The sequence below is a fragment of the Capricornis sumatraensis genome, chromosome 9, assembly GCF_032405125.1.
Source record: "Capricornis sumatraensis isolate serow.1 chromosome 9, serow.2, whole genome shotgun sequence".
Taxonomy (NCBI): domain Eukaryota; kingdom Metazoa; phylum Chordata; class Mammalia; order Artiodactyla; family Bovidae; genus Capricornis; species Capricornis sumatraensis.
Genome location: NC_091077.1, coordinates 58,089,916 through 58,112,987, shown reverse-complemented (window position 1 = coordinate 58,112,987; position 23,072 = coordinate 58,089,916). Strand labels below are relative to the sequence as shown.

At 38.7% G+C, this 23,072-nt stretch overlaps 1 protein-coding gene across 1 annotated transcript in view; it reads right to left on the bottom strand.

The window, feature by feature from the left end:
* STK32A (serine/threonine kinase 32A) overlaps nt 1–23,072 on the bottom strand; it is a 135,785-nt gene that overhangs the window by 93,966 nt on the left and 18,747 nt on the right. The window contains exons 3-4 of the mRNA XM_068979677.1: nt 4,002–4,057; nt 2,883–3,034 (exon numbers count right to left, since the gene is read on the bottom strand). Of these exons, the coding sequence (XP_068835778.1) occupies nt 2,883–3,034; nt 4,002–4,057 (208 nt within the window). The remainder of the gene's footprint in view (nt 1–2,882; nt 3,035–4,001; nt 4,058–23,072) is intronic.

Sequence of the window (23,072 nt, the reverse complement as noted above, 5' to 3'; positions counted from 1 at the left end):
CAAAGCCTCCTTGTGTTTTCCTTCATCCCGAAAACCAGAATTTTCTGAACATCCCCAGAGGACAAGGACATTTTGAGCATCCATGAGAAGATTATTATAAGTAGTATTGACAGGCCTACAGAGCATATCAGCAAAACAGAATACATAAATGGGTACAGAGGAGTTTTTGTAAAGAAAATATTGCTGCAATTTTATCACATGATGCTTCTTAAGAAAACCAGCTCCTGAAGTTTTGAGGATGTAAAGCTCAGTCGAGTTAAACTAGGACATAAAAATCTTGATTAAATTGTATATAACACACTGGAGATCTTTTTTTTCTTTGATTCACAGAAGAAAGGTGGAAAAAAAATAAGCATAAGCTTTTATAGGGAATGAGTTGGCAAGTGAGTGCCACCACACAGACAACCTGCCCTGACGCTGTGGGGCCAAGTATCCTTCAAAGTTGTCTTTTGGGGTCCGCACTGGCCATTGGTGATGGGCACATTCAGAATGCTATGACTTAATGGAGCAAGGAAAGTAAGAACTACCATTTGTAAGATGCTGACTATGTTCTGGGCACTGGGCATAGCTCTTGACCATACTTCATTCACAGGAACAACCAAATTGCACACATTAACCCATTCTAACAATGGGACCTAAGAATTATGAAGTAAGTTACTCATAACCACACCTCCTGAAATATTACAAGGTACTTAAGAGCTGTGGAAAGAGACACATATTTACTATGCTGTACTGATTAAGGCATTTATTCGAAGGAATAAAGATGCTTTCTGAAGACTTATCTCAAGGTTTGAAGGATGAAAGCGCCACTCTCTGTTCAGGAATGCCCCTCCCAGTTTCCAGTACTGAGTGTGGTGCTAGAATCATGGGGTAAGGAGTCTCTCCTCTCTTTTATCAGTGTTAATGGTGCTCCGGGTTCTAATGCAGGATTCAGTGTCAGGGTGAGAAAAAGGGCAGAGTAGAATATATGTCCTGTTATCACAGGCACGGAGAAGAGAATGTTGTCTAGAATGACACCAAGTAAGCAAAGCAAAATCTATAAGCTTTGGCCAGCTTCAAGTCTTATAACACTCACGTTATTTAAAAAGAGGGAATTGAGTGAAATCAACTTGGCCTACTCGGCGATGAGAGACAAGCAAGAGAGAGTAAAATGCTAAGTGTGTCCTTATGTAGCGTTCCTGGTCTTAAAAGAAGAAAATTAGTTGCTTGAACTTTTGAAAAAGGACAGTGTGACTCTGAACAAAGGGAGGCTCATCATTGTGAAGGGAGGAAAAAAGGCAATTTGATGATTGTTAAGGATGGGAAAGAAAGAAAGAGCTGCATCCATTGAACACTTTACATGGCAGCATTGTGAATAGGCCAGTCTAAATTACTGATTAAATACACTGAAGCTGTATTTAAAATTAGCTTCCCTATGTCTGAGGATTGCATAAACCCTAATAGACCTATTTCTAAGTCACATACAACCATCTTTTCAACTGTAGCACAGAGGCTTTGAGCAAATTGTGTATGAAGTGAGCTGTATTAATCAAAGATGGAGACAGGTTTTATGCACTGATTCCTCCAGAGAATCTCCCTAAACACACAGTGACATTTTGATGATTTTTCCATTAGTATTCTCTAACTAATAAGGAGAAAAAAGTTCTTTTTTTTCCCCCTTCATTAGTAAGTAAGAACTGCTTGGTATGCATATTTAAATAACAGTCATACTGAAGAAGTGGCTCTTAATATAATGGATGCATTAAAATATAGAGGAAAATGAGCCAGCCACATAAAGACCTCAAAGTAATAGATAATGCAAGCCTCTCTGCCATTTTCTAAGCCTTGGATTATGATAATGGCTTTGAGAGCAGATCAGTCATTTAATGTCTAGCTACTGACATAAATTAGCTCCAGTTATGTTAAAGCTGGTTTGAGGAAAAAGGCAGCACCCATCTTTTTGCAATTCATGAGTGTGTATATGGCTGCTTAAGAACTATGCTGCAAGGAAATCAGGTTGCTTGCCCATCACTTTAAGGAGAAGGCGCTTTGTACAAGTCCTAACAATCAAACTTCATGTCCGCCAGCAATGCCATACTTTGCATTCAAGTCCCTGCCCCACAATTATGGGGAAAAAGATGTAATGAGTGAGAAAACATCTGAACGCATTCCTTGTCAGCCTATTAAATGACAGTGCTTTCAACAGCAGTCTCCAATCTGTTTGGTACCAGGGACCAGTTTGGGGTTGCTTAATCACTTCTGACTCTGTGCGACCCTATGGACTATAGCCTGCCAGGCTCCTCTGTTCATGGGATTCTCCAGGCAAGAATACTGGAGTGGGTTGCCATGCCCTCCTCCAGGGGATCTTCCTGACCCAGGGATCCAACCCGGGTTACCTGCACTGCAGGCAGATTCTTTACCACTGAGCTAGCAAGGAAGCCCAGGAACTGGTTTAATAGAAGACAATTTTTCCACAGATGGGGGTGGGAGGAAAAGGTTTGGGGAAGATTCAAGCATAGTTTGGTCCATGCTCCTATGAGAATCTAATGCCGCTGCTGATCTGTCAGGAGGAGGAGCTCCCAGTAATGTGCACAGTGGGGAGTGGCTATAAATACAGGTGGAGCTCACTCACCTCCTGCTCTGTGGCCCTGTTCATAACCAGGGGTTGGGGACCCCTGCTTTAAAAGAATACTGACCTCAAGGACAAGGGGATATACAGCAACTGAACTGAACAGTATAACAATTTTGTTTCTTTAGAAAGACAAACCAAGGTGAATGAAAGTCCCATGAAGATCCTAATGAGGGTTTTGCAAATGCACACGTAGAAATCAGGGTGTGTTTACGTAACAGGGTTGGGGGTGAAGGCAGGACTGTCCCATTAAATGTCCAGGAAAACCACTCACCACAAATTGACCAGGAAAGGGTGCTCCAGTCCCTGCATGATCTGGAGCTCCTTGAAGACATTCCTCACTTCGTTGCGCTCCACGCACTTCTGTTTGTTCATGTACTTCATCGCATACATCTTCTTGGTATCGTTCTTCTGTACGATGCAGACCTAACGGTGCCAGCCGGAGCGAGGACGTGATTAGGGAGGTGATGGATTGTGGGCATGAGACAGAGCAGGACTGGTTAGCACTGCCTGGAGGCCCTGACATGTGCAAATTCTCTGATGCTAAAGTTGCCACCAAGTCAATTTCTAAATCTCTCCTTTCTCAGACAAGTTTGCTTGTTTTTGCTTTTGGGGGTTTTTAAGACAACATATTGGTGGAAAATAACTTCCTCCATGTCAGGAATCTTCAAATAACAAATGACATTTTTATTCAGCTTTTAGTGACTGAAATGGACATGGCTCAATGTTAAGATGAACAATATTGTGCAAAGAACTTCTTTTAGCAACCACAAGTGATATAACCAAAAAGGACTTAAAGCACTGAGGAAAACACTGTGATGCCCATATTTATAAAATTCTTTAAGAGGTTCATATAATGCCATATAAAGTCGACAGCAGGTGATTCTAAAATGCAAGTTTAATACGAAATATGAGATATTCTGTTAAGTTTGTCTCCACAAAGAAACTAATCAGGATTTGAATCTGGAAGATTCTTATAAAAAATTAGACTGAATGTGTATGTTCTATGCTCGGCTTTTTTTTTTTTTTTTTTACAGTAGATCTTAAAAAATATATATATGGTACAATTGTCCTTCATGGAAAGATTTAATTCTTACACTGACAAGATAACTGTTACTGAAGGTACTGGTACAATTTGAAAATGATTATGAAACCTTACTCTTCCTGTTAGAGAAAGTGTGAAACTCCAATGAGTAAACTGATTTGACTTTGAGATAATTCTGAAAGCATACATATTTGTTACATAGCTGCTTGTCACATACTTTGTTCAAAGTGTGGTAATACTTTTATATAAACATCTCATATTTATTGTGGTCCCAGTAACTCATCTGAACATTCTTGGGCTCTCTGAGCTACATACTCTCTGCTAGTGGTTAATCATTTTGGTTCTTACCTTCCCGAAACTGCCTTTCCCAATGGCTCGCAAAATTTCAAAGTGGTCAAAGTTGACTGCAAAACAAAAAGAACATCATGAGTAATTCAGTTGCTCTTTAGTAACTAATGAGTAATATATAAAGATTGAACTAAACTTAAGTACCTTATGTAAACAACATACTTTAACATGACCGTTCATTCGTCTGTAGACATTTCTTGAACACTTAATCACTGTGCTTAGTACTAAGGGCTATAGAAGTAATAGAGTAGAAATTGAGTCTCTGCTTTTCAGTGAGGGCTCCATAGAGAGACTCCGATGGATTAAATAGTCATTAAATGAATGGACAATTAAAACTCTCACTGAAAGTTAAAAAGGACAGAAGCCGTGGGGATCTAAGTGTGTATAACAGGGGTTTTACATAGGTGGCCAGAGAGCTGGTCCTCTGTGCATACATTGCCACTAAGGGTTGCACTTTAAAAATCTTCTCCTTGTCTGTTTTCTCATTACAACCACTCTTTCATGTATCAAAATGATTTCAATTTTCCCAAGTAGGAAACTATTACACATGTAAATTTATAGAATGAGTTGATTCCCAAGGCATAAATATCTAACAGAGGAGGATAAATATGAGCATTAAAGTCTATTTGATAAAATTCATTTGAAGTTGAGATGATCTTTTACATCCGTCATTTAAATATTCCACCCTGAGGGAATTCCTGGCAGTCCAGTGCTTAGGATTCATTGCTTTCACTGCAGGGCACTTGGGTTTGATCCCTGATTAGAGAACTAAGATCCCACATGCCACATGACGTGGCCCCCCACCCCCAGAAATCCCATTTCTACTCTTTAACTTTAAATGGAGTACAATCTATAAAAATGTTAAATCACTATGTTATATACTTGAAACTAATACATTTTAAGTATATAACATTGATTTAATATTTTTATAGATACATTTTAAATCAACTATATGTCAATTAAAAAAAATATTTCCTTCCAGGAGTCAGAAGCAATAAATATTTAGTTTATGATAGCATGGTCTCTTGGTTCAGTGCTCAAGAAATGCTTGGTGAAGAGAACAAAGTATAGATTCTTCCAGAAAGGTGACAAGCTTTGGTTATGTGCCTTGATGATCTTGAATTGAGAAAATGTCCACTGTCTTTCCTGCTTTTTGAAATAAGGATTTAGATAAGTTAAATTCCAAATGAGGGCTTTTAAGAATTTAATCAGAAAAAATTGCAAAATACTGAAAGGTTCTATTCTTCTCTTTAAAAGACATGATTTATTGATTTCAAAATTAACCGGATTAGCTCCTTTTGAAGGAAAGAAAGATGAGTAACAGAACCACTCATCTTCCAAGCTTTCTCAAGGTTGAAATATTTTTATAATGTGACTTCATAATCATTACTTAACACACAACTCACTTTATTTAAGCCAAAAAAAAAAAAAAGCCATTTAATCATGTGAGACAGCATGTCTATCACAAATAATTCTGGATTTAACCTGAAAAGAATGGTATTACTCTGATAAATGACAAACTATTTTTTAATATTTTATTGAATTATAGTTGATTTAAGGTGTCATGTTAATTTCTCCTATACAGCAGTATGATTCGGTTGTTTATCACATAATACTGAATATAGCATCCTGTATTGCAGTAGGACCTTGTTGTTTATCCATTTTATATAAAATAGCTTGCATCTGCTAATCCCAAACTCCCAATCCATCCCTCCCATTCCTACTCTTCCCACTTGGCAACCACAAGTCTGTTCTCTCTGTCTGAGTCTGTTTCTCTTTCATAAATATGTTCATTTATATCACTTTTTAAAGATTCTACATAAAAATGATATCATATGATCGTCTTTGTCTGACTTACTTCACTTAGCTTGATATATAGTCCATCCATGTTTCTGCAGATGGTATTATTCATTTCTTTTTTAACCTGAGTAATATTCCATCATATAATTATACCACATCTTCTTTATCCAGTCCTCTGTCAGTGGACATTTAGATTGCTTCCATGTCTTGACTATTGTAAATAGTGCTGTTATGAACATAAGGTTGCCTATATCTTTTAGAACTACAGTTTTGTCTGGATATATGCCCAGGCATGGGATTGCTGGATCATATGGCAAATCTGTATTTTGAGGGACGTTTATACTGTTTTCCATAGTGGCTGTGCCAATTTACATTGCCACCAGTAGTGTAACAGAGTTCCTTTTTTCGCCACACCCCTGCTAGCATTTGTTGTGTGTAGTTGTTTAGTCACCAAATTGTGTCCAGTTCTCTGCTACTCCGTGAACCACAGCATGCCAGGCTTCCCTGTTTTTCACTATTTCCCTGAGTTTGCTCAAATTCATGTCCATTGAGTCATGATGCCACCCAAACATCTTATAGTCCATCACCCTCTTCTCCTCTTGCCCTCAGTCTTTCCCAGCATTAGGGTCTTTTCCAGTGAATTAGCTCTTCACGTAAATAAACTTTTTAATAATGGCCATTCTAGCTGGTTTTCAGTCTCTCCTTGTAGTTTTGCTTTGCATTTGTCTAATAACCAGTCCATTCTAAAGGAGATCAGTCCTGGGTGTTCACTGGAAGGACTGATGCTAAAGCTGAAACTCCAATACTTTGGCCACCTCATGCGAAGAGTTGACTCATTGGTAAAGACTCTGATGCTGGGAGGGATTGGGGGCAGGAGGAGAAGGGGACGACAGAGGATGAGATGGCTGGATGGCATCACCAACTCGATGCACATGAGTTTGGGTGAACTCCAGGAGTTGGTGATGGACGGAGGGAGGCCTGGCGTGCTGCGATTCATGGGGTCACAAAGAGTTGGACACGACTGAGAGACTGAACTGAACTGAATAATTAGTGATGATGAGCACCTTGACATGTGCCTATAGGATATTTGTATGTCTTTGTTGGAGAAATTTCTATTAATGTCTTCTGTCCATTTTTTGATTGGGTTTGCTTTTTTTGTTGAGTTGTACAAGCTGTTTTTGGAAGTGTATTTTGGAAATTAAGCCCTTGTCGGTCACATTGTTTACAAGTATTTTCTTCTAGTCTGTAGGCTGTCTTTTTGTTTTCTTTATGATTTCCTTTGCTGTGCAAAACTTTGTAAGTTTGATTAAGTCCCATTTACTTATTTTTGCTTTTATTTCTGCTGCCTTGGGAGACTGTCTTAAAACATTGCTACAGTTTATGTCAGAGGATGTTTTCCCTATGTTCTCTTCTAGGAATTTTACGATGTCTTGTCTTATACTTAAGTCTTTAAGCCTGAATGACAGATTCTGAGTCCTTATTTTATCTGTAAAAAAAAAAAAAAAAGACCTTTCTAGACAAGAAAATACCTTTTTATATGGAAAAATGCTAATAAAACTATTTACTAAAGTCATTCACTTGACTATGTTATCTTCTCAAACTCCTTGGTTCTGAGTTTATTTGCTACATCAGAAACTCTGTGAGGGCAGAGATTATATGTTGTTTAGTAATCTTTGTTTCATCTGTGTTTTCCTGGCAACTCAGAAAATCCTTGACTTGAAATAGTTGAAGGCATCTCTTTGTACTTCCCATAGAGCCTGGTACAGTGGTTTACACATGTATTTATTTGGCCATAAATCAAAGTAAGCTGTAAAGATAGAGAAGAACCCCCAAACAATTGCTTCTTATAAATAAGAGCCATGTGAGAACATGGATCTTCTAAGAAAGTATTTTTCAAACTGAGTCGAGTCATTAATAAGTTAGTGGTAATAAATCAATTTAGTGGTAGTAAAAAGCATTGAAAAATCAAATGGGATAGAATAGATAAGAAAATAACAAAAATGTCTTAAATGTAGTTACAGTAGTATTGACTCTGAAACTTTTGCTTTGGTTTTACATAATGTGTGTAGATAGATATGTACTGTATCAAGAGGTAATTTTTTGTCTATATTTTAATATGACTTGTCAACATAAATTGAAAAACTCTTTTATAAGTTTCCTCTTAAATTTCAAATTGAAATAACCAATGCAATGATTTCATCATATTCATTACATGAAGCTGAGTTAGACTTCATGAACTACATAAGTGTTAAAAAAAAAAAATCAAGATTTATTTGCAAGCCCAAGATTTCACCTCTAGCAAATCTAGTAACTCACAGTGGTTCCTTCATGGGCAGCCTAGCTTAAAATGCTATGACTATGTCTTGCATCTCCAAGTATCACTATATAGCAGATACCTAGAAGCATGAGCTTCCATTGTGATATTAATCCATTTCATAAACCGTGTCTTTTTATAAGCCATTTTAAGCTTTAATGAAAATAATAAAGGATTAGATGCCAGGTTGCTGATAAATTTCTACTAGCAGAACTGTCAATTAATGTCAGGTTAAGTCCCAGAAAAGTGACAATCTTAAAATTTTAGAGAAACTGCATCTTATTTATGCCTTTATTTCTAGTTAATCAAAGAAAGAACTGACTCCAGTCTGATGCCATAGTGCCTAAAGTCACTTCCCTGAATAATAATACACCCAGTAACTGAGAGAAAGCCAATAACTGGTTGAAAGTGAATGGAAAATAAGCTCTTATACTATCCATATAGTCCCTTCTTAAATATCCAATAGCATTACTAATTTGAAGGAAGGCAGATGGAAAAGGCAACCAAGACTCATAGATTCAGAAAAAACGAGAGAGATGACATCAGAATTGTGGATTATATTGTCAACAGAAATCCTATTATAGGCATGTAGGGTTTGCCTTAAAGGAGTATGATATAGCATAGCCACTGTGCTTAAAAGTTTGGTCAACCTGTATAGTATTACCTAACAGATTACAAATGGCCCACAAGCCACAATGGGCCTGCAACTTGTTTTTGTACCTCCTGTGAGCTACGATAGGTTCTACATTTTTAAAGGATTTTAAAAATAATATTTACTTTACAAAAAGTTTGCCAACTCTTGAGATTAAAAACAGTCTCTGGAGACAGAATATCCATGTTCAAATTCCAGCTCCTACAATTAATAGTTGTGCAATCCTGGTAATTTATTTCTATGCTCTGTTTCTTCATTGGTAAAATAGGGATGAAAATAATATATACCTCATAGGGTTTGTAGTAAGATGAAATGAGTACGTATGTAAAGTACTTAGAATATGAACTGGAACTAATTACTTTTACTAGTACTACTGTTGCTGCTGCTGCTAACTCACTTCAGTCGTGTCCGACTCTGTGTGACCCCATAGACGGCAGCCCACCAGGCTCCCCCGTCCCTAGGATTCTCCAGGCAAGAACACTGGAGTGGGTTGTCATTTCCTTCTCCAAAGCATGAAAGTGAAAAGTGAAAGGGAAGTCACTCTGTCGTGTTCGACTCTTTGCAACCCCATGGACTGCAGCCCACCAGGCTCCTCCATCCATGGGATTTTCCAGGCAAGAGTACTACTACATGGATATTATCAGGCAACATGGAGGTAAATGGCAGCTGTCCGTGTTATTTCTACACATCTGGGCTTTGTAGTCTGTGGTGTGGTGGTCTTGAAGCAGTGCTTTCTTCAGTCTCTAAAGCAAAGCTAACCTTTGTTGTGTCTTCTTTTTGTTTCTTAGCCTTGTAGCGTGTTTTAAAACTTTCTTTCTGGTTCATGGAGGAGCTCTGGTGCCAAGAAAATAAAAAGGCCTTCTGGAAGCCCTATTAGACGATGGGCCTTTGTAGGGTTTGAAGATAGTGGTTGAGTATAAGGAGAGACAAAACCTGGTTCTCATTTACGCTGAGGCTAGGCCAGGAAATGTGGCCTAATGGGAAGCCAACAGGCAACAGCAGCTCAACCTCCTATACCTTCTTCTCTGCTCCAGAGTCTTCCTTTCACATTGGTCTTCTACCCCAGTCTTAGTCACCATCATGTCACTAGAGTATCCTTAAGGCTGCCTGGGGGTATATCAGGTTAACAGACAAAGCTGAATGGATCCTAATGTTATGATACCACGCATAGTATTTTAAAACCTAAGTATTTTAAAAGGACTTCCTTTAGAGTTTTTCTTTTGAATAGGTGTACATTCTCCATTAATCAACCAGACACAAAGTCTGTGTGCATCAGGAACCTGTTACATACATTTCCTTTGTATGTCTCATTGTATCCTTGAAATAACCTTATGGTTTTTATAGATAGGCATGCTCAGCCTAGAAATGAAATAATAATTATAACTAGTATGGGCTTTCCTGGCAGCTCAGATGGTAAAGAATCTCCCTGCAATGCAGGAGACCTGGGTTTGATCCCTGGGTTGGGAAGGGCATGGAAACCCACTCCAGTATCCTTGCCTGGAGAATTCCCGTGGACAGAGGAGCCTGGCTGGCTACAGTCCCTAGGCCTCAAAGAGATGGACATGACTGTGTAACTAAGCACAGCACAGCATTACTAGTACAGTGAATCACTTATCTTGGGAATAGTTTCACAAGCCAGAAAGTAAGCAAAACTTGTTTAGTCAAAACTACATATGTAAATTCTCTATGAAGGTACCCCATTTGAAAATCAAGAGAGTCTGTTGAAAAGTCCAACCCAATATTTTTTTCCCTTGTGTGAGCACCCAAGGAAGCTCATGAATTGCATTTAAGGACCATTGAGTGAGAAACAAAAGTTTAGGCGCTAAAATCATACTCAGCTCATTGGCAGGTCAAATTTATCAGTCACATGTCCAGTAGGACTAACTGAGGGGACAGCGGTTGACTGTTGCCACAAACTCACACTCAATACTTGAGTGGAGGAGTGGACAGAAGCAACTCACCATCATGTAAATTCATATGCACCTTTCTGATCCTGGACCCACACTTTTATCTATGTTTTTATAGTTGTCTTGCAGTTATCATTACTGTGTATCCACCCATCCCAGAGGTAGAATGGGGGGAAGCAAGGTGAGACTGCTTTGTGTCTCCTTCTAGAATCACAAGTCAGGCTTTCCCAAGTCTTTTCCTAAACAGAAGTCTACTGATGGTGGCTCCAGGGCTGATGCTCTTTATTTCCTTCCTTCTACCTCTTTTCATCTCAACATTCTGGTCTATAAACAGTGTTGAAGGAAAGAAAACAGGAAACACTTTTTAGACTTCGTTATACCACCCTGACATTTGGAATTTGGGAGAAAAACATCCTAGAAAGTAAAGCAGAAAACCCATTCTTTTTTCTTCATTTGAGGTAGAAATATTTGGAAAATTTTATTTTTTTTCCTTTAAAAGATGCCAGCCTTCATAAGTACCAAATCATGAACATGTGTGAGATTTCCGAGAACCACCCTTCTAGATATTTCTGTAAACCTTTCTATTGCTGAGAGAAAAAGGACACCAGCAGTGGGGCCTTAGATAAGTTACTACATTTTTTTTTTTAAATCACAAGGTCCCCATCTGTAAAACAGAGCTCATTAAACTTGACTCACAGGTGGTTTTGAAAATGAGGTATAATGTCTGGCCCACTGAAAACTAAAAATTGCAAATGATAAAAAGTACAATTATTTAGAGAAAATGAAGTATTCTTCCCTTCCAAAATTTTAGTTCTATTCCTAGAAGGCAATTACTGTTAACCAATTCTTCTGTATCCGTCAAGATATTTTTTTCCCTGCATACTACAGGTATTCCCGTTTGACAGCAATAGCAAGGTAATAGCATTCCTATATGATTGTAGATTATAAGCACTTTCTACATAATTGTTTCTGTCCTTTCATACCATTACATATAGCTCTATATGTAATTATTTTAAATAGCTTCTTTGTATTTTCTTGCATAAATATACCATAAAAGATTTAGCCAACTGATGGACTTCCAAAGATGATTTGATTACCTGTTATTACCTGCAATAATCTCACAAACATCCTTGATCAGCTTATGTGCATATGTTGTAGGCTGTCTTTATAAAAGTAGATCTTCTGGGACAAATATAGAACGGATTTTCCAATTTAAAAGATACTGTAAATAGCTCCTCAAAGATGTTATACCAAATCTCATTCAGTAATGTGTCCATTACTTAGCTTGTGTTAGCTTGTCCATTGCCCTGCCAATACTGTGATATCAACTGTCCTTGATCTAACAAAAAAAAATTGAATTATTGATTTACCTTTATACAGTTGACTCTTGAAGAACATGGTGGGGAGCTGGGGTGCCAACCCTGCTCTAAGCAAAACTCTACATGTAATTTACCATTCTGCCCTCCATATCTAAGTTTCCTCCATATTTGAGTTCCATATCTATGGATTCAATCAAAGGTAGATTGTGTACTATTGTGATATGTATTTATTGAAAAAAATCCAAATATTAGTGACCCACAAATTGTTGTTCGAAGGTCAGCTGTATTTTTCTAATGAGTGAAGTCTCATAGCTTCATTTACATTTATTTTTTCAAAGGACTGCCTATTCACATATTTTTTTCTTTTAATGAGTTATTTTTATTTATTTGCAAGTGAATTTAAAATGCTAAGTATATTAACTTTCTCTCTAGTACATCTCGGGCATATTTTTCTAGGCTGTCCATTTGGCTTTTGACTTAAACATTTTTAACAATGTAGAAAACTTGTGTTAAATTTATATTTTACAGAGTCCAATTTTATATAGTCAAATGTATTAATCTTTCCCTTTTTGTTCTTCTGGACTTAGATCTTTTTTTAAAAGGCGTTTTTCTGGTTAAAAGCATGTACTTGTATTTTAATAGCTTTTGACATCTTCTAAAATATAACCTTAGAATAAATTATGCTGTATATATTCAAGATATACGGAACAAAAAAGTTTCCAAATTATAACAATTCTAAAAACTCCTGCTACTACTTAAATGAAAAGTTAAAACAATTGATCATTTCCTTGCATGCTGTCATGCCAATGTGATTGCTAATAAGTGGATACTTTTAAGTGCTTTGGGAGAATATCGTCTTGAAGCCAGCCCTCCATATCTTGCTTATGCTGACAATTTATTTAGTAAACACTCCACTTATATTGCACAATGTTAAGTACCAATGTTGCTGCTGCTAAGTCGCTTCAGTCGTGTCCGACTCTGTGCGACCCCATAGACAGCAACCCACCAGGCTCCCCCGTCCCTGGTATTCTCCAGGCAAGAACACTGGAGTGGGTTGCCATTTCCTTCTCCAATGCAGGAAACTGAAAGTGAAATCGCTCAGTCGTGTCCGACTCTTAGCGACCCCATGGTCTGCAGCCTACCAGGCTCCTCTGTCCATGGGATTTTCCAGGCAAGAGTACTGGAGTGGGTCGCCATTGCCCGGTCCCAACTGATTCAGCACACACATTGGCTGCTTAAACATGACACTGGGGCAGGCTATAATTCTCTGAAGGCAAAGTCAATTCAACATGGAAACAGTAATGGCTTAGCTGGTTACATGTTTCTTCACTCCAGTTGAGAGAGGGCGGGGGGCAGGAGGAAGTGTCTGTGTGTGTGTGTGTGTGAGTGTGTGTGTGTGTGTGTGTGTGTGTGTGTGTGTGTGTGTGTGTGTGTGTGTGTAATCCCTCCCCCTTCCGCCCAGTACAACAGAATAGACACTTAGGTGGAGTTCAGGTGCAGACGTTGCTCACTGTACTTGGTCTGTGCTGATGGCTTGCACAGCAACAACCAGGCACTGTGCTCCGTGCTGGGGAGAAAGCAAGCCAAGGCTGCCTACTTTCCTGGGGCCAACAGCTTCGTGGGACAACAGAATAATTCATATCTGTTAATATCTAATATTATCTAACAACAAAATAATTAATATCTGTTACTATTTAGCTAATATCTAATATTTTTGTAAGGAATATCGGGCATTAGTCTAAGCCTGTTAGATAGATATATTATTTCAATTTCCCATCAATCCAATGAAACAGTACTACTATTATTGCCCTTTTCTTAAAGCTGAGCAAACTGTACCCTGAAGTAATGAATTTTTCCAGGGCCACAGTGTAAGCATGGGGCAGAATGGTGGAGTCCAGAGCTGTCCTCCAATGCTGTTCTCCACTGCAGCCCATTACATGTAGGTAACGGTGCCTGAGAAAGAAGGATCTGCGGCCCAGAGTCAGGGAAAGCCTTTATCTCACCATAGTGCCCATTTTTCTGGCTTCTTCTCTTAAGCAGTATCTCTCTTTCGTGGATCCTATCTTAACAACAGTGGTCCCACCAACCGTGTGCGTCACTGGTATCTGTCACTCATCCTGTCCCCCGCTCCTTGCCAGAAGCCCTGGTCTGGGAGTGGGACTGTGACCCGAGCCATTCCATCTACATCCTTCACATGCAGGGTTTTCGGATCTGGAAATGCACACTTCCTCTGCTATCACAAAGCTTTCTGCATAGGAAAACAGATCTGGCCAAATGGGAAAACAAAACAAAACAAAACCAAAACAGGTCAGGAGGTCCCAGGAAATGAAACCAACACACGGAATAAAGTAGACTCATACAATAAAAATGAGGCCCTGATAGCATTAAAATATGCAGCTTCATACCCAGATGGGTCCTATCTCGATAATTCTGCAGGCATCATGATATTCTTCCAGTAATTTTGAAATTTTTAGTTTTTTAGCAAAACTCACTCAAGTTCCAAGTAACACAAGCAGCACTGCTGTAGGGAGGAAATCAGTTTCGTCCTGAGATTGCACCAAAACATCATCGGCGAGAGGATTAAGGCGTGAGGAAAATGTTACAAGGGACTTCCTCTGTTTCTTCTTATTTTTATCCTTATATTGAATGGGAGTATCAGAAAGATAATCTCCCAGGAAAATGTAAGAAACATACACATGAATGACTGCAGTGTAAGGGAATTCATAGGTACTGACAGCCTTGGTGGTACCACAGGGATTCCCAAATGTGTCCACCCATCAAAAGAACAGAAAACACTGTTAACATGTTTTAAACACTGTTAAAACATTTTAAACACTGTTCAAAAATGAGTTTCATGGGCCTCACCTGAATCAAGCTCTAGAGGCTAGACTTAAGAATCTGTATTTTAATCTACTCCCTGAGGGCTTCTGATAGAACCTGCCAGGAACCAGTCTGCAGGGCTTGATTTATGAACCACTGTTTCATCCACTAAAAGCTACGGAGCTCTAAGGTGGGAGGAATTTTTTCCTACTGTAGAAGATAAAAGAGCTGCAAGGAAAGGCAGCATTTCATTTGGGCCTTGCAGAAAGGGTAAGAGCTGAACAGGTAACCAAGCAGTAGAGGGCAGGCAGGGATGTACGTACTGAGTGACCCAAACCTAGTGTGAAGAGTCTCTCAGTCAATGTTATTTATCTGATTTCCATGGCCTTAAACCTTTTCACCTCTGCCCCTGTCCTCAGTGAATCTGAAGCTAATTATTAGTGGTGTTTTATAAATAATCAGTAGGCCTCTGTTGCCTGCACTGTGACACATCTTAGGTCAAAGTTGATGATTATAATCATTACGTATTATGTACATCCATGCATAGAGCTTCCTGGTGGCACACTGGCTAAGAATCTGCCTGCCAATGCAGGAGATGCTGGTTCAGTCCCTGAGTGGGGAAGATCCCCTGGAGAAGAAAATGGCCACCCACTCCAGTACTGTTGCCTGGAAAATCCCACGGACAGAGGAGCCTGGCGGGCTACAGTCCATGGGCTCACAAAGAGTCAGACACAGCTGAGCACATGCATGTGTCTAGGTACTGACCCAGTACTTTATATTTATTACCCCAATTAGTCCTTACACTGTAAGGCGATCATATTATTGCTCCTTTATGGATGAGTTATGGAGACCCCAAAATGTTAAATCTCCCAGGGGTAGGGTTTGGACTTGAAACTGACTTTGTGTGGCTCCAGTGGGTTCTGAGGTTTTGATAGTATAGATGAGTCCTGAAAGTTTTGTAATACACTAGAGTGGTTATGAACATGAAACTCTGGGTTTCGGTTTTGACTGCACTGTTTACTAGCTATTAACTTTAAGGTAGTTAACCTAACCTCTCTGAGTTCAAATTTTCTTCCCTGTAAAACTGATTGCGTTTAGTATCCCTTCTAAGGATATTAGGAGGGCTAGATGAAATAAGGCATATCAAAGGTGCTTGTCAAGAGTTTTTTGTTTGAATTCAATAGAGGTATCATCATTACTGTTTTTGCTGTTACTGGATGAGTCACTGCGGTATCAACTCAAGTTTTTTCCCCCAGAACATTAGGCAAAATGATACTGGCACATCACAGGACAGATAGTACCAAGAATATACCCAGACACTGGGCTCATCCTGTTGACTATGGTATCTATATATCGCCTAGAGCCATGTTGGGTAGCACATGCATAATCAATATAATCAATACTTATTAAATGAAGGAAGTACCATTACCAAGTTTAACAGAATATATATAGCTTAGGAAGAAATTTTTTGGAGATATGTTTCTTCATATTGACTTCCTAGTGTATCGTTATTTAAAATAGATACCACCTCACATTACTGTAAATCAACTATGCTTCAATTAAAAAAATTAATTAAAAAATAAAATGGGTACCTCCTAAGAAATGTCTTACCAACAACCTATTACTAAAAAGCTTCTTCATGAGTAGGCCATAAAGTCTCCATTTGAATGTGACAACTTTAGATTTCTCTGTACACACTGGATTTAGATCTCAAACACCTCAAGAACTGATTTACTCATTCTTTGAATTCAGAAGTGTCAAGAACTGGCATTCTCCACCCCACCAACCTCATAACCAATAACCACCCTAAGCAAGGACTTGGATGAACATGCACCAGGAACTGAAGGATAATTAACAGCAGGAGCCAAAGGATGTTTGCTTTGTCAGTGCCGCATGATCATCAAACAAAGGTAAACGCACCTCACTATGGCAACAGAAGGTACTCAGGGTAGGTTACAATCTTCCGGATACCTCATCATGCCTTCCGGATACCTCCCGCTGTCACTTTGCCCATTGATTTTTAAGAATGGACATTGCACATTTTGTCAAAAAGGGAATAAAAGGACTGGAAAAATGAAGCACTGCCTAAAAATAATTGTTTTGGTGGAATTTACCAGTTTTCCATTAATTAGGTGAATGTTTAGTTACCAAAAGATCTACTTATACCCTTTTAAGATAGTCACGGCAAGGAGGAAAGAAGTTCAACTCACTCCTCTAGGAGCCACAGCCTTGCTAGCAAGTCAAATCAACCAAGACTCTGAGCATCCCTGGGCCCAGGACTGTGGGAGACACTGATGGGAAGACAAAATTAGCTTGGGACTAAGGGACAGCCTCAGGAAACTGAGCATGACTTGTTCAGTTGGATTTGTGAGAACACGAGGCCTGGATAACCAAATGCCCCTGCCTCATTTTTATTTTTCTGTAGTGTGTATATATTTGGAACCCATTCTTCAGTAATCTTTTTGGAATTAAATGAGTCTAAATATATATAAGAAAATGAGTAGACAAATGAAAGCAATTAATTGTTAAGTGTTTGGTATAGAAAGAGGTTCAGTGAAGCCTCAGAGTGGGGAGTAAAGACTGTGGCATGACAATTTTGTGTCTTGGTTTTCAGTGAAGACGGAATGCTTTGATGAAAGATAAAAAATGATTTTTGAGTCAGAAAGACTTGCACTGGAATCCTTGCTCCACCACTTACAAGATGAATGGAATTAGGAAATTTACTGGACATTTCTGAGCTTCAATTTCTTATTCATAATGAAGAATATCTTTATATAAAACTAATAAACTTTTATCATAAAAATACAAAACAGTAGAAGAAAAAGAAAATCATTTAAAGATAACAATGACTGATATCTTGATTAGTTTTTCTGTCTTTTAGACATTGTTATTTTTATCAAAGTTATGTATCTATGTCTTTCTACATGTATGCTGCTGCTGCTGCTAAGTCGCTTCAGTTGTGTCCAACTCTGTGCGACCCCATAGACGGCAGCCCACCAGGCTCCCCCGTCCCTGGGATTCTCCAGGCAAGGACACTGGAGTGGGTTGCCATTTCCTTCTCCAATGCATGAAAGTGAAAAGTGAAAGTGAAGTCGCTCAGTTGTGTCTGACTCCTAGCGACCCCATGGACTGCAGCCCACCAGGCTCCTCTGTCCATGGGATTTTCCAGGCAAGAGTACTGGAGTGGGGTGATGTTGCCTTCTCCTTTCTACATGGATAAACAGGTTTAAAAGTCAAAGTTCTAAATGGTTTGTTACAAAACACTGATGTTAGTCCTGAGATCCACTTGTCTCATTCTCCAATCTCTCCTGGCCAAGAAGCTAACACTCTTACCTCTTTGAGTTAATAAATTTAGTAGTTTCAGCCATATAATCTAAATAGGATGAATTTTTTGGGTCAGTTTTAGGAATTAGTTAATGAATTTTCAAGATGGCAGGTAGGCATTTAGCTCAATTCCTTGGTCTTTTGCCCTTACCCCAACAGGCTCCCATCTTTCTAAGACAGCTGTATCTGATATAATGATTTCAATTAGATCAGTATTCAGTATTTCCATTTTTATGAGTATGGAAACAGTATGCACACCTGAGTAATGTTGTAAACCACAATTGGGCTTCCCTTCTTGCACATTTACCCCCACCTGTGGAGTTAATAACTGTCTTGTTTACACTTGCTTGCTTTTCTGTATCCTCTTCACTAATTCAATCTCAAAGTCTTCTCTAGTGGTCTAAGTACCCTCTAACATGTTCAAGTGCATCAACCACATGATCATCTTCCTGAAAATATCTCTACCAGACCCCTCCAATCTAGACTGTTTATTCTTTTTTGCTTCACAGCTGTCATCCTAGGGCTCCCTGTTTCCCTCTCCCCTGGGCTTTTCATTCATTGGTTTTCTTTAATGACAGAATCCTTGCTTATTGCCTGCACTGTCTCCCTCTTGTTGGATTCTCTTATTTCCATGGAGTGTATCCTATAACAGTTTTGTAAGAAGGGGAATTGCATGGGAGGTAAGTTTTTGAAGTCTTGTATATATGCAAAATAGTTTATTCTCCTCCCACTCTATTGAGTTTGTCTGAGTATTGAATATTAGGCTGGAAATTATTTTCCTTCAAAATTTTGAGGCCTGGCCCTCCTTAATTTCTTTTTGTGTTACTGTTAACTCTAAAGCTATTTTGATGCCAGACCTCTGATGAACAGTTGTCTTCTCTGGACCTTGCAGGATTGTGTATTTGTGATGAGTGTTTTGAAACGTCATGATTATGTGGGTTTATTTTATTTATTGTGCTGGGCACTTGATAAATTCATTCAATCTGGAGAAGTTCTGGGCTTTTCTTTTTCCCTTAAATTAGTAAGTGATGGTTTCCTCCCTTTATCTTTCTCTCCTTTTGTACCTACTGTTATTTGAAACTAGAATTTTTAGAATGGCTCTTAAATTTTCTTGTATTTACCCTTCTGTTTTCTATCTCTATTTGCACATTACTATGGGAAATTTCCAAGCCTTCTTTGGGATTTTCTGTTCTTGTTGTAACTTTTTCCTTTTACACTAATTTTTGGTCTGTGAATGTTGCTCTCGTTATCCTATTTTTTCATGAAAAAAACTTGTCACAGTATCATATATCTCTGATAGTTTTCCTTAAGTTTCTTTTTTTTTTTCTGTTCAGGTGTTTCAGTATCTGTCAGTCCTAGTAGAAGCTTTTCCCATATGTCAGAAAATCCTTGGTTTTCTGTTCATTTTTAAGTGGGACAACCTAAACGTCTCTCTGAAAGTTCTGAGTGTGAGGGTGGAACTTGTTCCCAATAAGTTTGACTCTTAGCGAAGGCTAGGGTGCTGAGTTAGAAAACTCTGATGTTGATTAACTTATATCTTCCATCTTGGGTTGATCAAAAGTTCCAGGAAAGACACTCTACCTGGTGTTTGTCTGGAGTGAGGCCCCTGGTGTCAGTGTTATCAGAGCCTAATGGGAAAGAGGGCTGAGGGTCTGTGCACACAGCATACATTCATTTATCTGATTCTTCCTTTCTCCACAAAGCACTGCTGGCCCTCAGTGGGCCAGGTCTTTCCCTCCTCTCCAGAGGGTAAACAACAGTTTGGGGAACAGATAACTAGTTTCTCTCTTTTGACAAAGTGGTAGAAGGACCTGACCAGTGTTTGAATAGATATCTAGGCAATCCTCCTTAATTAGCATCCCCTTTCTTGTCTACTTCTAGAGACAGGTGACCCTACAGATTCCCAAGGACTGAAGAGAGATGAATGTGTTTCACTCACCATCTCTCCCTGCAAGTCTTACTTCCATTTTTTCTCATCCTTAAAACAGATACTTTTCTCCTAGGGCTTTGGTGGGAACTAAATTAGGTAAAGTATATTAGGAATACATCAAGAGTATAATAGATGCTCAATAAACAAGAGTCTCCCCCCCCCCCTTTGGAAATTTAACAGTAGGAATCCGAGATAGCCATCAGTTTATCACATATTTGCTTTGTGACCTTAGCTAGTGTTTTTTAAAACCATTTTTAGACTCATATTTTCAGCCAAGTTAGGGATGAAGTTGTACCAGAGTAAGGTAGGCTAGGCCCCTAAACCAATGACTGGTGCCCTTGTAAGAAGACAGAAGTCTGCACACAGACACAGAAGACCATGCGAAGATGGAGTTAGAGATCGTAGTGATGCTGCCACCAGCCAAAGAACTCCTGGGGCTGCCAGCAGCTAGAAGAGGCAAGGGAGGAGGCTCCCCTGGAGGGTCTATCCAGAGCAGGGCCCTACCAACACCCTGACTTCAGACTCCTCACCTCCACAACTGTGAATATTTCCATTGTTTAAAGCTCTCCAGTTTGTGATACTTCCTGCCAGAGCCCTAAGAAACTAATACAAGAAAACTAATTTGCAGTGTCCAACTCCAACACTCAGCAGGCTACTACTTAACACAGTAGTGTGTGCTTTCCACGTATCAAAGCGTACAAAAAATGGCATGTGTGAGAGGCATTTTTTTTTTAAAACCTGATGAAATGTTAAAAGACACAAGAAAGATTGGCTGATTTCTAACTCTAACTGAATATTCCTAGAACTTGAAGAGCACATGAAGAGCACATGTATAGTGCTGCTGTCCACAAAGTAGTCTGAGAAAATTGTCAAGCAGAGCAGGAGAGGAGGTTTTCAAATCCCTGAAGAGAAGGTCTCGAATTCCTTGGTGTCTCCACTATGCCTGACTCAGCAGTTGGAGGAGGGAGATGAACAGGAAGCACTTCTGCAGTATGTTTTCTTTCTCCTTAACTGAATCTGCTGATGATTGAGTATGCTTCATGTCAGCAAATTCTGAACAAAGATAAAATGATAGATCCTGGTCTTCTAAGCACTAGCTCCAATAAGGATAAGCAAAACTCTGGCATGTCCATCAGTGATATATGGACTGAGGATTCAGGCCCAGTCCTAACTCTAGCCATTAGCGGACTACAGGGTTCCTTCTGGAAAAATATTCTGAAGGGAATAGAAATTTTACTCTTCACCATCATGTAAGGGTAAATGGAGCCCCACGTGATAAATGCCTATAATGGCTGAACTCTACAAGTCACCTCTGAGCAAGTCACACCTAGAATTGACACCAAAGAATTGACAAGAACTCAAATGGGTGTTTGGGCACCAATATTCATCCAGTATTATCCACCATAGCCCAAAGATGGAAACAACTCACGGGTCCATCAACAGATGGATAAACAGTGGTATATATGTATAATATATGTATATATATTTTACAGCTATAAAAAAGGAATGAAGTTCTGACACAACATGGATGAAACTTGAAGACATTATGCTAAGTGGAATAATCCAGACTCAAAACAGGAAATACTGTATGATCATACTTAAAAGAGGACCTTTGAAGAGTCACATTCACTGAGAAAGAAAGTAGAATACAGATAACCAAGGGCTAGGTGCTGCTGCTGCTAAGTTGCTTCAGTCATGTCCAACTCTTTGTAACCCCATGGACTGCAGCCCACCAGCCTCCTCCATCCATGGGATTTTCCAGGCAAGAGTACTGGAGTGGGGTTCCACTGCCTTCTCCACACCAAGGGCTAGAGGGAGGGGGAATTGAGGTGTCAGTGTTTAAGTACAGAGTTTCTGCTTGGGATGATTAAAAAGTTCTGGATATGGATAGAGGTGATTGCTGCACAAGGATATACTGTGCCACTTAACCATACACTGTTTAAAATTCCAACTTTAATGTAACATTTTTCACAAAAAGTGATAAAAGAAAAAAAAAAGTTAGTTTTGAGCAAATGGTACAAAAGTCTCCACAACTCATTCAAGTCAACATTTACTTTTAAGTAATATTCATACCTAAGATTAATCCCATATAAATAAACCAAACTGCTTTGAATATTATTTCACTATAGTGATGATTTACTATACCAAAATAAGGAATAGTGTCTCTTGGCTCCTGCCATACAAATAATTTTTTAGGATTAAAAAATTATCAAACACTAAAAAAAAGAAGTTGTAATCTAAGAGAACATCAGTGCATTTTGTCATTTAGGTATGGTTAAAATTGTGCAGTTAAATTATAGGCTGCTCAAGTTATAGAACTGCAGAGCCACTAAATTAAACTTTCAAGGAATCAATAAATTTTAAGAAATTATAACACACTGTCATGATATAAATGAAACTGCAGATGCAGAAGCATGTAAAGCATCATCTCAAATATATCAAATGCCTTTTGTACACATGCACAGATAAAAACTACTTAATGGATTCATTTATTTAACAAGTTGGGTGCTGAAGATATAAAAGTGAACAGAATGGAAAAAATCCCTGTCCTCAAGAAATTTACTTTATGATGAGAAAAACACAATTAACAAAGTAAATAAGTAAATTAAAGTAAGAAATTTAAAGAAAAATATAGTGAGTGAGAAAGAGGAGAGGTGCCAGAATGAAGAACGAGGATAGTTATGGAAACTCCCCAAAATATTAGCAAGAGTTATCCAGTGGCTGAGATATTGAGGGTGACTGTTTTTCTTCCTGTTTTTATTTTCATATTTATTTTCAGATGTATTACTTTTATCATTTTAAAACTTGCTTTTAAATACACATTTCCTAAGAATAGCTGCAATGTCGTTCATCTAATCTACCTTTGTGCTAGAATATTAACCATAGGGAAAGCTGGGGCTATAATCTTCAGTGGAAATGCACCGGAGCAAACAAACAAGCAAGCCAATTCCAGTTACCAATTAGGCACCTAAGACTTCAGCAGAACTTCTTTTCAATGTTCAATT